General features: G+C 44.3%; 1 protein-coding gene across 1 annotated transcript in view; it reads left to right on the top strand.

Annotated features, from left to right (window-relative positions):
* LOC111964046 (G-protein-signaling modulator 1) overlaps nucleotides 1-16,481 on the top strand; it is a 57,946-nt gene extending 41,465 nt beyond the window's left edge. Inside the window, exons 12-14 of the mRNA XM_023987718.2 lie at nucleotides 11,732-11,894; nucleotides 12,119-12,324; nucleotides 12,547-16,481. Of these exons, the coding sequence (XP_023843486.1) occupies nucleotides 11,732-11,894; nucleotides 12,119-12,324; nucleotides 12,547-12,735 (558 nt within the window). The 3' untranslated portion in view covers nucleotides 12,736-16,481. The remainder of the gene's footprint in view (nucleotides 1-11,731; nucleotides 11,895-12,118; nucleotides 12,325-12,546) is intronic.

Genomic DNA, 16,481 nt, shown 5'->3' with positions numbered 1-16,481 from the left:
TTTTTCCTCCAAACATAACGATGGTCATTATGGCCAAACAGATCTATTTTTATTGTATCAGACCAGAGGGCATTTCTCCAAAAAGAACTATGTCCCCATGTGCAGTTGCAAACCGTAGTCTGACTTTTTTATGGCGGTTTTGGAGCACTGGCTTTTTCCTTGCTGAGCGGCCTTTCAGGATATGTCGATATAGGACTCGTTTTACTGTGGATATAGATACTTTAGTACCTGTTTCCTCCAGCATCTTCACAAAGTCCTTTGCTGTTGTTCTGGGATTGATTTGCACTTTTCACACCAAAGTACGTTCATTTCTAGGAGACCGAACGCGTCTCCTTCCTGAGCGGTATGACGGCTGCGTGGTCCCATGGTGTTTATACTTGCGTACTATTGATTGTACAGATGAACGTGGTACCTTCAGGCGTTTGGAAATTGCTCCCAAGGATGAACYAGACTTGTGGAGGTCTACAATATTTTTTCTGAGGTCTTGGCTGATTTCTTTTGATTTTCCCATGATGTCAAGCAAAGAGGCACTGAGTTTGAAGGTAGGCCTTGAATTACATCCACAGGCACACCTCCAATTGACTCAAATTATGTCAATTAGCCCATCAGAAGCTTCTAAAGCCATGACATCTTTTTCTGGAAATTTCCAAGCTGTTTAAAGGCACAGTCAACTTAGTGTATGTAAACTTCTGACCCACTGGAATTGTGATACAGTGAATTATAAGTGAAATAATCTGTCTGTAAACAATTGTTGGCAAACTTACTTGTGTCATGCACAAAGTAGATGTCCTTACCGACTTGCCAAAACTGTAGTTTGTTAACAAGACATTTGTGGAGTGGTTGAAAAATGAGTTTTAATGACTCCAATCTAATTTCATGTAAACTTCCGACTTTGTGTATATATTTATGTATGTGTGTGTGTGTGTGTGTACAGTCGTGGCTGCTTCAGTTTGCTGCTTCAGTGTCTTTAGATATTTTTGTCAGATGTTACTATGGAATACTGAAGTATAATTACAAGCGTTTCATAAGTGTCAAAGGCTTTTATTGACAATTACATGAAGTTGATGCCAAGAGTCAATATTTGCAGTGTTGACCCTTCTTTTTCAAGACCTCTGCAATCCGCCTTCGCATGCTGTCAATTAACTTCTGGGCCACATCCTGACTGATGGCAGCCACTATTGCATAATCAATGCTTGGAGTTTGTCAGAATTTGTGGGTTTTTGTTTGTCCACCTGCCTCTTGAAGATTGACCACAAGTTCTCAATGGGATTAAGGTCTGGGGAGTTTCCTGGCCATGGACCCAAAATATCGATGTTTTGTTCCCCGAGCCACTTAGTTATCACTTTTGCCTTATGGCAAGGTGCTCCATCATGCTGGAAAAGGCATTGTTTGTCACCTAACTGTTCCTGGATGGTTGGGAGAAGTTGCTCTCGGAGGATGTGTTGGTACCATTCTTTATTCATGGCTGTGCTCTTAGGCAAAATTGTGAGTGAGCCCACTCCCTTGGCTGAGAAGCAAACCCACACATGAATGGTCTCAGGATGCTTTACTGATGGCATGACACAAGACTGATGGTAGTGCTCACCTTGTCTTCTCCGGACAAGCTTTTTTCCTGATGCCCCAACAATCGGAAAGGGGATTCATCAGAGAAAATGACTTTACCCCAGTCCTCAGAATTCCAATCCCTGTACCTTTTGCAGAATATCAGTCTCTCCCTGATGTTTTTCTTGGAGAGAAGTGGCTTTTTTGCTGCCCTTGTTGACACCAGGCCATCCAAAAGTGTTCGCCTCACTGTGCGTGCAGATGCACTCACACCTGCCTGCTGCCATTCCTGAGCAAGCTCTGTACTGGTGGTGCCCCGATCCCACAGCTGAATTAACTTTAGGAGACGGTCCTGGCGCTTGCTGGACTTTCTTGGGCGCCCTGAAGCCTTCTTCACAACAATTGAACCGCTCTCCTTGAAGTTCTTGATGATCCGATAAATGGTTGATTTAGGTGCAATCTTACTGGCAGCAATATCGTTGCATGTGAAGCCCTTTTTGTGTAAAGCGATGATGACGGCACTTGTTTCCTTTCAAGGTAACCATGGTTGACAGAGGAAGAACAATGATTGCAAGCACCACCCTCCTTTTGAAGCTTCCAGTCTGTTATTCGAACTCAATCAGCATGACAGCGTGATCTCCAGCCTTGTCCTCGTCAACACTCACACCTGTGTTAACGAGAGAATCACTGACATGATGTCAGCTGGTCCTTTTGTGGCAGGGCTGAAATGCAGTGGAAATGTTTTTTGAGGATTCAGGTCATTTGCATGGCAAAGAGGGACTTTGCAATTAATTGCAATTCATTTGATCACTCTTCATAACATTCTGGAGTATATGCAAATTGCCATCATACAAACTGAGGCAGCAGACTTTGTGAAAATTAATATTTGTGTCATTCTCAAAACTTTTGGCCATGACTGTATATCCTTTTTTTTTACCCTACCCTCATTAAAACCCACCACCTTATTCCACTGCTTTATCCCTGTTTGATTCTACCCCAGGCCTGAGAGGACTGGACACTACCACTAACACACCCTGTAACTCTTCTGAAGTGAAATCTCATATCCCCAAGTACTTTTCTGCAGCTACCACCACAACATCTATTTTCTGTGACTTATGTTCCATCTCTGCGGTACAGTTGATAGCCATTGCTATGAACGCTAAGAAGCCAACCTTACTGAAACATATATCACTCATTGGCCTATCCCTCTGTTCTGGAACAGATCTACTATTCACAGGGATCCACTCAGAATCCCTCACCCTTGATCCACCCTCCTACTTTCTTCACTGCCTCAGATTATGACATCTTCTGCATTACTCTGACCCTGGCCACCTCAACCTGCCTCTCTGACCCTGGCCACCTCAACCTGCCTCTCTGAATCCTGGCCACCTCAACCTGCCTCTCTGACCCTGGCCACCTCAACCTGCCTCTCTGATCCTGGCCACCTCAACCTGCCTCTCTCGTACCGGACAACTCTGATCCACAGCAACATGGGCAACCATACAGTTGACAACGTTTTCCACTAAAACAACACATTCCTCTGTTCCATGTCTTCCTGCACACTTCCCACATCTTGGGATCTCCCTCCTACACACTGCTGCAACATGCCCATAAACGTGACACCTGTAACACTGCAGTGGATTCGGCACAAAACCTCTAACAGAATAACTAGTTTATCTTAACATTACTTTGTCAGGTAAAGACCCTGGATCAAAGATCAAAAGAACAGACTGCGTCACCTCTGTTTCACCACACGATCTGCATCGCACCAAACAGCGAGCGTCACAAACACCAGGAATCAAGGGTTGCTACCTACATAAATGAGCACAAGGTTATCATGCTTTAGAAAGCTGCAGTCCTTGCAGATGAGTTTGTGTTGACATAAAAATACCTTCAAACAGGGCACAAAGTACTAATATCCTTACACAAAAAAACTATCCAGAGAAGTCATCTCTCACTACAAGGTTTGTCTTTTCCACCAGTACCCAGAGACAAGGATGGACAGAACTGGTTATCCGTATTTGCCAGTTTGGCATTACTGCCATTAGAAAAGCCATATTTGTTTCTGTGTCCTAAGTTGAAACAGAACATTTTGAGAGAAAAAGCTTTCTTCTTGTGGGAGCCCTCCAGCGCATTAAGTCTCTGGTTGGGACTGGTTTATCTCCTAAACAAGATCAGATTTGAATGAACCCTTTGTTTCAGAAGGGTTTGTATCTCTGCAGAGTGGTGTTGCTGTTAAACAGCCAATGAAGATACTGGGAGACACTGGGGCCGCCCAGTCCTTCATTTTGTTTGACACTTCAAGGCGTGGAGATGGGTTGCTTGTAAAATGTGGAACTCAAGTCTAATCTTGTTTCTGGTCGCGTGGTCATTGGCGTGAAGCCTACCCTACCTGTGAAGGGAGTCTTGTTGATTTTAGGCAATGATTTGGCTGGAGGGAAAGTTGTGCTGAATTCTGTTGTTTGTTAGGTGCCAGAGTAGAGGAACCTGATGGGTTATCAGAGAAATACCCTAGAGTGTTCCTAGCTGGTGCTTTTACACGTGCTATGTCTAAGAAGATTGCTGAGAGCAAGTCTAGTTTTGAGGAGGATGTCAGTAGTCTCACCATGTTTGATCTGTCTGAAACATTTCTGTGTGGTCCTGACTTTTCAGCCTGGTCTCAGTGACTAGACGTAACATAGTAAATGTTATCCGGGACACACAAATATTATATGCTCTGTTTGGTATGTTTACTTAAGGCAAAAAGGAAAGTAGGGTAGTTGGTCGGGGTGCATGGGTGGGAGTATAACGAGAACATCTAGCAACCATGGGGTTGCAAGTTCGAATCTCATCACGGACAACTTTCGCATTTTAGCTAATAAGCAACTTTTCAACTACTTAGCATGTTAGCTGACCCTAACCTTAAACTTAGTAACATATTGTATGTTTTACATACATGTTTTAACATTTTGGACATTTTTCAAATTCGTAACATATAATACTAACTGTAATTCATAACATCAAATGTGAATTGGCTAATGGTCATCCACAAATTAATACACACCACACGAAATGTAACATATCATACTAAATTGAGTGTTCAGATTTAAGTACAGAATAATACGAAATGCTCTGAGACCAGGTTGGATTTTGGTAGAACTCCTGAGTTGACCTCTCCTTTGAAAACCCCAAAGGTGAGCGAGTTGGTAGGACCTCTGAAAAGAGCGAGGGTCCTTACAGTTGACACTTCGATGTTTAGTTAAAGTCAATTTTCATTGGCTAGGGAGGGAGGTGGCGAGGAGTGCGGAAGAGAGTTGGCGAGGGGGGGTAAGAGAGTGGCGAGGGGGGGAAGAGAGTTGGCGAGGGGGGGAGAGAGGTGGCGAGGGGGGGGGGGAGAGAGAGGTGGCGAGGGAGGGGAAGAGGGAGATGGTGGAAGAGGGAGGGGAAGAGAGGTGGCGGAAGAGGGAGAGAGAGGGAGAGGTGGCGGAAGAGGGAGAGGGAGGGAGGGTGGCGGAAGAGGGAGAGGGAGGGAGAGGTGGCGGAACAAGGAGAGGAGGGAGAGGTGGCGGAAGAGGGAGGGAGAGGTGGCGGAGAGGGAGAGGGAGTGGCGGAAGAGGGAGAGGGAGTTGGCGCGGTAGGGAGGTGGCGCGGGAGGTGGAGAGGGAGAGCGGAGGGAGGTGGAGCGGGAGGGAGTGGAGGAGAGGGCGGTAGAGGGAGGAGAGGATGGCGGAAGAGTAGAGGGAGGGAGAGTGGGGGAAGAGGGAGGGAGAGGTGGCGGAAGAGGGAGGGAGAGGTGGCGGAAGAGGAGGGAGAGGGTGGGAGAGAGAGGTGGCGGAAGAGGAGAGGGAGGTGGCGCGGGAGGGAGAGGGAGGGAGGTGAGCGGGAGGGAGGTGGAGAGCGGGAGGGAGGTGGCGAGGGAGAGAGGACAGTTGAGGTGGCGAGGAGAAGAGGGAGGAGGTGGCGAGGGGGAGCGGGATGTGGCGAGGGAGAGCAGGAGGAGGTGGTAAGGGAGGGAGTGGCGGGTGAGGGAGGGAGGTGGCGAGGGTGAGGGAGGGAGGTGGCGAGGGTAAGAGGAGAGAAGAGGGAGGGAGGTGGCAAGGGAGAGAAAGGGGAGTAGAGAAGGAGATGGCGAGGGAGGGAGGTGGAGAGAGAGAGGAAACTGGCGAGGGAGAGAGAGGGGAGTTGGCGAGGGAGAGAGAGGGAGATGGGGAGGGAGGGGGGAGGTTGAGCGAGAGGGAGGAGGTGGGCGAGGGAGAGCGTGAGGTGGCGAGGGAGAGGGGGGAGGGAGGAGTGGCGAGAGGAGGAGGTGGCGAGGGATGAGAGAGAGGGAGGGAGGTGGGAAAGGAGAGAAAGGGTGGGAGGGAGGTGGCGAGAGGGAGGGAGGTGGTGAGGGGAAGAGAGAGCGAGAGAGATGGAGGTGGCAAGGGAAAGAGAGGGAAGGGTGGAAAGGAGGAGAGTGGTGGTGGAAAGGAGGAGAGTGGTGGGGGAAGAGAGGGGAGTGAGTCAGGCGTGTGGAGAGTGAGGGAAGGGGAGAGCACTCGGAGAGAGAGAAAGGGAAAGATCGGAAAGAGACGTACTTGTGTGGTAAGTCACTTCATACTCTTTATCTAAATGATTGTTTGATGGATGATAGTGTTGCTATCTAACTAGTCTCTACATTTTGGCTTGTGTTAGCCTAAATGTCTGTTTTTCTTGCTTTGCCAGAGAGTCAGACACAATCTGTGGCAATTAAATGCGTTTATAATGCCCAGTAAAGCAACGTTTGAAGTGTAGTCTAATTTTGGTATGAAGTTTTCACAAAAGTTGCTGCTGAAAATGTGACCGCCTATAGCAACATCACGGTTGTATCGTACTACTGAACATTCTAGTCTCTGACCTGATTCTGGATATCTTGTTCACTGCGAGTTGCCCTTTATCTATATCACGCTATACCAAGTTGAGTTTTAAAGGTTTTCAATTATCAATGCAAATGTTTAGTCAATCTAATTTGCTACCAGAACGTAATGGGATTGTACGTTATGTGTATCCAGTTCTATTTGTTAGGCGATAATGCTTGGTGTTGATTGTGTCATTATGGTATGACATCCAGGGGGATAATGACACCATCAGCCATTACTGATCCATGATGTGTCCTATGGTTTACTGCCTTTGATGTCTACCGTTAACCTGCCAAGGCATTTATCATCAACATGGAGGCAGGATCACACACTTCTTCAATGCAGAGAATCATGTTAATTTATCCTGAGGGTGGAAATTGGAGATGGCTTTAATGTAGTACTGGGATGTTGGTGCTGGATAATTTATGTGTACTGTATAAAGAGGTTGTGTTATGTTTGACCGAAATAAACAAAAATGATGTAAATAGTGATGAATAATCATATTTACATTGGAATTAGCTCGTTATAACAGTATACATTATTTGTAACATATTCATCAACATATTAACACTGAGGTGTTGATAGCTTTGAAAGGTCTAGTTTCGTTATTCATGTTAAATTTGAAGTGGGCAAGAAAGGAGGTTTATTTTTACATTATGTCAGGTGACGGATTGAGAAACCTTGAAGATCTAGGCCAAGGTATATACCCTAGGTAGGGCATTCTCAGCACTGAGGGACATAATTGGTCAGATTGTGAGAACACTGTTATGCTGTAAGGGTGCGTACTGGTGGCAGAGAAGTCAGACACAGGAGAGCAAAAACGGTGTTTCCAAACGGTGCAGTTTAATAACAAAACCCCACTGGAAAACAGAACAATCAAATAATGGGTACATAACCCGACGCACACCAGGATAGTCGTGCACAAGCACTTCCAATAAACAATCACCGACAAGGACATGAGGGGGAACAGAGGGTTAAATACACAACCCGTAATTGATGGGATTGGAACCAGGTGTGATGGAAGACAAGACAAAACCAAAGAAAATGAAAAGAGGATCAGCGATGGCTAGAAGGTCGGTGACTTCGACCGCCGAACGTCGCCCGAACAAGGATAGGGACCAACTTCGGCGGAAGTCGTGACATATGTGCTATTCCAGGCAGTATCAAAGGCATTCTGTGTCCAAAGTGCTATGAAAAGGTTAAGAACAACTCAAACAACAACAACCTGATTTTTAATGCTACACACAGATCACCAAAATGATGTAGAGGCAGTGCTGGAAAAAGTACTCAATTGTCATAGTTGAGGAAAAGCAAAGATACCTTTAATAGAAAATGGCTCAAGTAAAAGTCAAAGTCACGCTACTTGAGTAAAAGTCTAAATGTTTTTGGTTAAGTATCAAAAGTAAATGGAACTGCTAAAATATACTTAAGTATTAAAAGTAAAAAACATTTAACATTCCTTATATTAAGCAAACCAGACAGCAGAATTTTCCAGTGGGCACACTCTAACACTCAGACATAATTTACAAATGAAGCATTTGTGTTTAATGAGTCCGCAAGTACAGATGCAGTAGGGATGACCAGCAGTGTTTTCTTGATAAGTGTGTGAATTGGACCATTTTCCTGTCAGAATGTAACGAGTACTTTTGGGTGTTAGGGAATAGGAGTATAGGAATAGGAGGAAAAAGTACATAATTTTTTTTAGGAATGTAGTAAAGTAAAAGTTGTCAAAAAACATAAACTCAGCAAAAAAAGAAACGTCCTTCACTGTCAACTGCATTTATTTTCAGCAAACTTAAAATGAGTAATTTTTTGTATAAACATAAGATTCAACAACTGAGACATAAACTGAACAAGTTCCACAGACATGTGACTAACAGAAATTAAATAATGTGTCCCTGAACAAAGGGGGGAGGGTCAAAATCAATAGTAACAGTCAGTATCTGGTGTGGCCACCAGCTGCATTAAGTACTGCAGTGCATCTCCTCCTCATGGACTGTACCAGATTTGCCAGTTATTGCTGTGAGATGTTACCCCACACTTCCACCAAGGCACCTGCAAGTTCCTGGACATTTCTGGGGGGGAATGGCCCTAGCCCTCACCCTCCGATCCAACAGGTCCCAGACGTGCTCAATGGGAGATCCGGGCTCTTCGGTGGCCATGGCAGAACACTGACATTCCTGTCTTGCAGGAAATCACGCACAGAACGAGCAGTATGGCTGATGGCATTGTCATGCTGGAGGGTCATGTCAGGATGAGCCTGCAGGAAGGGTACCACATGAGGGAGGAGGATGTCTTCCCTGTAATGCATAGCGTTGAGATTGCCTGCAATGACAACAAGCTCAGTCCGATGATGCTGTGACACACCGCCCCAGACCATGACGGACCCTCCACCTCCAAATCGATTCCGCTCCAGAGTACAGGTCTCGGTGTAACGCTCATTCCTTCAATGATAAACGCAAATCTGACCATCACCCCTGGTGAGACAAAACTGTGACTCGTCAGTGAAGAGCACTTTTTACCAGTCCTGTCTGGCCCATCGACGGTGGGTTTGTGCCCATAGGCGACGTTGTTGCCGGTGATGTCTGGTGAGGACATGCCTTACAACAGGCCTACAAGCCCTCAGTCCAGCCTCTCTCAGCCTATTGCGGACAGTTTGAGCACTGATGGAGGGATTGTGCGTTCCTGGTGTAACTCAGGCAGTTGTTGTTGCCATCCTGTACCTGTCCCGCAGGTGTGATGTTTGGATGTACCGATCCTGTGCAGGTGTTGTTACACGTGGTCTGCCACTGCGAGGACGATCAGCTGTCCGTCCTGTCTCCCTGTAGCGCTGTCTTAGGCATTTCACAGTACGGACATTGCAATTTATTGCCCTGGCCACATCTGCAGTCCTTATGCCTCCTTGCAGCATGCCTAAGGCACACTCACACAGATGAGCAGGGACCCTGGGCATCTTTCTTTTGGTGTTTTTCAGAGTCAGTAGAAAGGCCTCTTTAGTGTTCATATCTGTGACCTTAATTGCCTACCGTCTATAAGCTGTTAGTGTCTTAACGACCGTTCCACAGGTGCATGTCCATTAATTGTTGGGAAACCGTGTTTAAACCCTTTACAATGAAGATCAGTAAAGTTATTTGGATTTTTACGAATTATCTTTGAAAGACAGGGTCCTGAAAAAGGGACGTTTCTTTTTTTGCTGAGTTTAGTAAAGTACAGTACAGATACACCAAAAAACTACTTAAGTAGTATTTTAAAGTATTTTTACTTAAGTACTTTACACTACTGTGTAGAGCCAATAATTGTACTGCCATTGATTGCATTGGGCTAAAACTAGCCATTCCACAAACACCTTCCTCATATTGAGTTGCACCCCCCCAGAACAGCCTCAATTCGTCAGGGTATGGACTCTACAAGGTGTCAAGTGTTCCACAGGGATGCTGGGCAATGCTTCCCCACAGTTGTGTCAAGTTGGCTGGATGTCCTTTGGGTGGTGGACCATTCTTGATACACACAGGAAACTGTTGAGCGTGAAAAACCCAGCAGAGTTGCAGTTCTTGACACAAACCGGTGCGCCTGGCACCACTACTATACCCCGTTCAAAGGCACTTCAACCTTTTGTCTTGCTCATTTATCTACTGAATGGCACACAATCCATGTCTCAATTGTCTAAAGGCTAAAAAATGTAATTCTGCAAAAAATGTGTCAAAGAAATCCACTTCATGTCCTGAATACAAAGCATTATGTAAAGGGAAAATGTAACACAACACATCACTGAGTACCACTCTTCATATATAAAAATAAACTGAATAGAGCTAAGATCAGGCAAAATCCTAGAGGAAAATCTGGTTGTCTACTTTCCAACAGACACTAGGAGACAAATTCAACCTAAAACACAAGGCCAAATATACACTTCAGTTGCTTACCAAGAAGGCAGTGAATGTTCCGGAGTGGCCAAGTAACAGTTTTGATTTAATCTACTTGAAAATCTATTGCAAGACCTGTAAGGGGTTGTATAGAAATGATCAATAACCAATTTGACAGAGCTTGAAGGTATTTTGAAAATAATAATGGGAAAATGTTGTGCAATCCAGGTGTGGGAAAGCTCTTAGAGACTTACCCAGAAAGAATCACAGCTGTAATCGCTGCAAAAGGTGCTTCTTAGATTAGATAGATAGATATCTAAATTGCTACACTACATTACCAAAAGTATGTAGACACCTGCTCGTCAAACATCTCATTCAAAAATCATGGGCATTAATATGGGAGTTGGCTTATTAACAGCCTCCACTCTTCTGGGAAGGATTTCCACTATACGTTGGAAGAGTTTTGCAAGGACTTGCTTCCATTCAGCCACTGATGTTGGGCGATTAGGCCGGCGATGTGGTTGCGGTCAGGGCTCTGTGCAGTCCAGTCAAGTTCTTCTACACCGATCTCAATAAACCATTTCTGTATGGACCTCACTTTGTGCAGGGGGACATAGATTGTCATGCTGAAACAGGAGAGGGCCTTCCCTAAACTGTTGCCACAAAGTTGGAACCACAGAATCGTCTAGAATGTCAATTTATGCTGTAGCGTTAAGATTTCCCTTCACTGGAACTAAAGGGCCCGAACCATGAAAAAGAGTGCCAGACTATTCCTCCTCCACATAACTTTACAGTTGTCACTATGCATTGTGTCAGGTAGCATTCTCCTGTCTCCACCAAACCCATATTCGTCCCTCGGACTGCCAGATGGTGAAGCGTGATTCATCACTGCAGAGAACGCGTTTCCACTGCTACAGAATCATTGCACATGGTGATCTTAGGCTTGTGTGCGGCTGCTCGGCCATGGAAACCCATTGTTTCCCAACAACATTGTTTCCCAACAAATAGTGCTTGTGCTGACGTTGCTTCCAAAGGCAGTTTGGAACTTGGTAGTGAGTGTTGTAACCGAGGACAGACAATTTATATGCGCTAAGTGCTTCAGCACTCGGTGGTACCGTTCTGTGAGCTTGTGTGGCCTACCACTTCGAGGCTGAGCCGTTGTTGCTCCTACACGTTTCCACTTCACAATAACTGCACCTAGCAAATTCTTATATACAATTACGGCCTAAGAGCAGTGGGTTAACTGCCTTGTTCAGAGGCAGAACGACAGATTTTTACCTTGTCAGCTCGGGGATTCGATCTAGCAACCTTTAAGTAACTGACCCAATGCTCTAACCACAAGGCTACCTGCCGCCCCACGAGCCACACATGAACCACATAAAAAGGATATAAGAGACAATTGGGTCAGTGTGTGTGGGATGAGGGGTTGTGCTGCCTCTTCTATCACTTAGCGTCCATGTCTCTCTGTTTCAGAAGCTAAGTCGTGACCCCTCTGATGAGGACTGCTTCTTCGACCTCCTCAGCAAGTTTCAGAGCAGCCGCATGGACGACCAGCGCTGCCACCTTGACGACCCGAACATGGAGAACGGAGAAAACGGCGAGAATGAAGGGGCTGTCTCTCTTAATGAAATGCTAGGTAGGTTAGCAAATTAGTGCTGTTACGACAGTCTAAAGCTAGAGGATCCCTGATACTACTTGGGAATTCCATTACTTCCATGAACTTCCTTTCACGTCAATGCATCACTCAATGCATCACTCAAAGCACACATTGCTGGACATCTCTAGTCAGAAATGTGTGGCATTGATTTTTTTGGGGTCAATTACAGTAAATATATATAATCCAACTCCCTTTTCTCTCAGATCCAGCGCTCATCACCTCGCCCCAGACAGAGGAGCTGTTTGACCTGATCGTCAGCTCCCAGAGCCGTCGCTTGGACGACCAGCGGGTCAGCGTCAGCAACCTGCCCGGCCTCAGGATCACCCATAACAACCTGGGCCACCTGTGTGTTGATACAGACCCCCAGGAGCCCAGCGATGACTTCTTCAACATGCTCATCAAGTGCCAGGTAAGACCATGTCTCACTGCCTCAGCATCTCTATGGGTTGAATCTTAACCTTAGTCTCCAATTGACATCCATCGATGCGTAATTTAGGTAAAAGACCCAAATATTTGTGCTTATCTCAGGTTATGCAGGATTCATAAATTGCAGCACTCATGAATTGCATTTTTAGATGTCTGTCTCTCCTTCTCTCTCACTGTCCATCTCACTCTCATGGTCTAAACCAAGTCCTCCAGGATTGATGACCAGCGGTGCTCCCCACCAGAAGGGGGCCCCCGGGCTCCCACGGTGCCTGACGAGGACTTCTTCAGTCTGATTCAGAGAGCACAGGCCAAGCGCATGGACGAGCAGCGGGTCCACCTCCCCTCAGAAGAACAGGACGGGCCCGACTCCGACCCATCCGGGGACTCCAGCTAGGGGCCCAAGCAATCAGCCCTGGGGGCAGGGTTTGAGACTGCGACCGTTTGACTTGGCAATGCAAAACAAATTTTTAATTGGTCGCTAGGGTGTCAGTGAAAATGTTTTGCTTGTCATCTTAGTTTTTGGTTCACAATTAACTTTTTTTCTATTATCAAGATTTATTCTAACAGCAGTGGGCAGCAGCAATGGGTATGCAAACCAGGTATTCAAAAGTTTAGTCCGGAGTCTTGGTTGAATCTGTGCGATGTGCAATTCAGGCATCATGCACTGTTTGAATGAATGTGTCTAAAGGCTTTCCTAAAAAACCTTCCCAATTAAATGTTGACTGGAAAGTAGGACTACCTGACAGAATTTGGGGCGGCAGGTAGCCTAGTGGTTAGAGCGTTGGACTAGTAACCGAAAGGTTGCAAGATCAAATCCCTGAGCTGACAAGGTAAAAATCTGTTGTTCTGCCCCTGAACAAGGCAGTTAACCCACTGTTTCTAGGCCGTCATTGAAAATAAGAATTTGTTCTTAACTGACTTGCCTAGTTAAATAAAGGTAAAACATTTTTTTATATCATAATGATTTGTTTCATTCGCAGAGCATTTTTCTGCTAACTCTGTCAGTGTAGCCTACACTGTACATTGCACAGTACAAGAACACTGCTAGGCAATTGAATTAAATGCAACTTAATTCTACAAATATACTTTTTTTTTTATTGTTCCCAGACCTTAAATGTGGTCTCCTGATGTGGTTTAAGCATTGTTGTGGACTTAAAACATCCAAGTTGTTGTAGTTTTCCTATAAAAAAGTGTGATTTTGACAGTGAAAACCTGGAAAAAACAAGGAAAACTATTTCATTAAACCGGGAAAACTGAATTTACCAAAACTGATTTTATAGGGCTCTACACCTGTAGACTGACTGTTCAAAATCGCTAACACTAACCAGATTTCCATCCAATCTTTTTATGTGAGTAAAGTACATGTCGGATGAGACATTTCACGACAGGCCAGATGTAAACAGCTAATATATCGGTAAGCTTTCCAAATATTGACAAAACAAAATACGCTACACAAGGTGTGATCTTTTTGTGTCTGTTATATTAATTATGTGAGAAATGGCGGTGGAAACGCCTTTATGCACAAATATTGATCATCATATGAAAGTAAATTTGGAGTCGTAGTGGGAGGAACCCCGACTTGGGAAACCATGCAGTTTATTAGGCTACAGATGAAATAGCTTATGGGCTGGTGAAAGTTCACGGTAATGAGCTTGATGCTCCTATACAATACATATCGAGGGTGTTATTCTGTTGACATGATGCTTGGCTGCCTTTTGACTAATAATCTGCCATTTGTTTATAATAATCTCATCATGTAGGCTATACCCGCACTGTATCTGCAAGCTGTTGGCTAGAGGGCACGAGCCAAGACCAGAGTGGGCACATTCGCTATATAACTAAAAACAGTCACAGAACCATCAGTAGACTTGAAAATGCGATGGAAACCCATTTAACATGTTTTTATTTGGTAACCTCAAAAATAATTTGTATGTGCCCACACAGCCTTTTATCCACATCAAGTCAATTTGATGGAAACTCATCTCTGGTGGGAAAAGTATTGAGTATTCACATGGAAATCTGTCGCTAAATGGATGGAAACCTAGCTATTAACACAATTTTTGAGATTGTGCAAAGGTTTTATTTTTTCCCTCCAAACAATCAATGTAAATATGATATTGTCAAGTTAAAATTGAATTATTTCTGTATGGAGGGTAGGATATTATAAGCTACTTGCTCAGCGTGCATCATCCGCTTTACCAGGACAGTATACTTTTCTTTGGAGCCAGTAGCTCCCAGTTGGCACTGGCCCGGTGTGCCACTGGTGTGCCACTGGCAAATTTACCTGAATGTCAAGCCCTGCAAAGGCATGCTAATTTACCAGATGGCTTTTCATTACTTGCCTGGTTCTGTATGGAATGCAGCTACATTATAAGTCACAGGTGAGGTCATTATCATGGGGTGTGACCAAATCATGTACTGTTGCCATCAACTGGTCTGCAAGTGCAACCCTGCCTGGGCCACCACTCGAGGAGATCCTTGAAGGGATCGAAGTAAATTAGGTTGATGTGTGACGCAAGATCCGAACACCATGTGGAATAGGTGGCACCCTTTCAGCTGTTGTGAATCTGTTCAGATTTGAAAGGTGTACAAATCCAAATTCTAGGAGAAATCTATGTGAATGAAGTGTTTAGCTAGGGTTTGAGATGCCAACAAGATATTTACTGTACCCCATCTACTGCCTTAAATCCGTTTTTTTTCAAACTCCGATTGTATTCCTAAGTATCAGGGGTCTGTGATTTCAAAGCGTATAATGGAGAAGTATTTGGTTTGAAGGATGACGATGATTGCTGCTGGTATTTTTGGTGACAAACAGTATTAGCTACAGTTTTCAGTGTCAAAATTTCATTCAGTGTTAGACAACAGCTCAAGAGACTACAGGAATAATTATAAAACAGCATGGTTAGTCAAGGTCTAGTCATTATAGAGTTCATGTCTTCTGGAGTACAAACAGGTTTAAAACAAAAAATTATACATTTATCAAAATACATTTTTTGTATAATAGTATACAAAATGTCAAGAAAATATTGTTTTAGAGTTGAATCAAGCTCGAATCAAAGTGCATCTCTTCAGTTAGGCCATGGAAGTGCCAATAGTGCAGTATATAGGCAGTATACTGATTGCAATCAACAAATGTCTAATGGTTAAACACCCACAATGCCGTCAACTTGATCAACCTGTCTCTGACCAATGACCTTAGAGCTGACAGTCCAATGGATCGGGGACTTTTTTAGGACAGCACAGGAGTAGACGTATTGCCTATGCACACACAATCCTGTGTTGCAGGGATTTCCTTCTACATTGCCACAGCTGTTAGTCTTCCGTTTCCAATTGTCTAGGAGGGGTTAGTTTTATATTCTGCCTGTATACTGTCCCTTTGTGGTGAAACATGTGTACTACAGCTGTCCTGTGTGTCCTATTGGAAATGACAGATTTTCGTAATTCCTGAGGTTGAGGATGTAATCTTGTGAGCAAGTATAATGCTTTTAAGCACTTTTGATTATTTCAGTGACAAGCTATACTTAACTGTACAGTATATACTTTGCATATTTTTTGCAGATCATTTTGTAAAGGTTAGAGTATATTTGCAAAAAATGTTAGTGCCTTTTGTATTTCTGTTCTCTTGTGGTTATCAGAATTATCCTGTAGAGTTATCCTGTAGCAGACCCAGCGGACCAAAGACAGGTGTATACTGAAGAAATGAAACAAAAACGGCTTGTAGTAAGATCTAAACGTACAGTAACGTGTTGCCTAACTGATGATCCATAATGGACATTTTTGTTGCTCTTCCTCTTTGGGACTCCATTTGTAAATGTTAGTTTTACCGTGTAGTTCTACTTTGTACCTCAAGAGTCATGAACCTATCCCAGAGTGGGCCATAAACCTAACTCAGGATGGGTCGTGATCTATATGATTCATCTCGATCTCTGTAATAAGAGGCTTACAAGGTCCCCACTGTTTTCCAAACAGAGCTAATTTCCTCTATTTTTCCATCTCATATAAGGGTAAACTTGGTCCAGATCTATCCGGTACGCTTCTATTTGTCACTACCATATGTACATATATTTTTTGTATTTATGTTCCATTTGAGGACATGAAGATGTCCCGTCTGCTTTTAATAAAATATTGATTCCAATGTTT

Source organism: Salvelinus sp. IW2-2015, linkage group LG5 (assembly GCF_002910315.2).
Source record: "Salvelinus sp. IW2-2015 linkage group LG5, ASM291031v2, whole genome shotgun sequence".
NCBI lineage: Eukaryota > Metazoa > Chordata > Actinopteri > Salmoniformes > Salmonidae > Salvelinus > Salvelinus sp. IW2-2015.
Note: the sequence above shows the minus strand (reverse complement) of the source record. Positions and strands in the feature narration are given on the sequence as shown.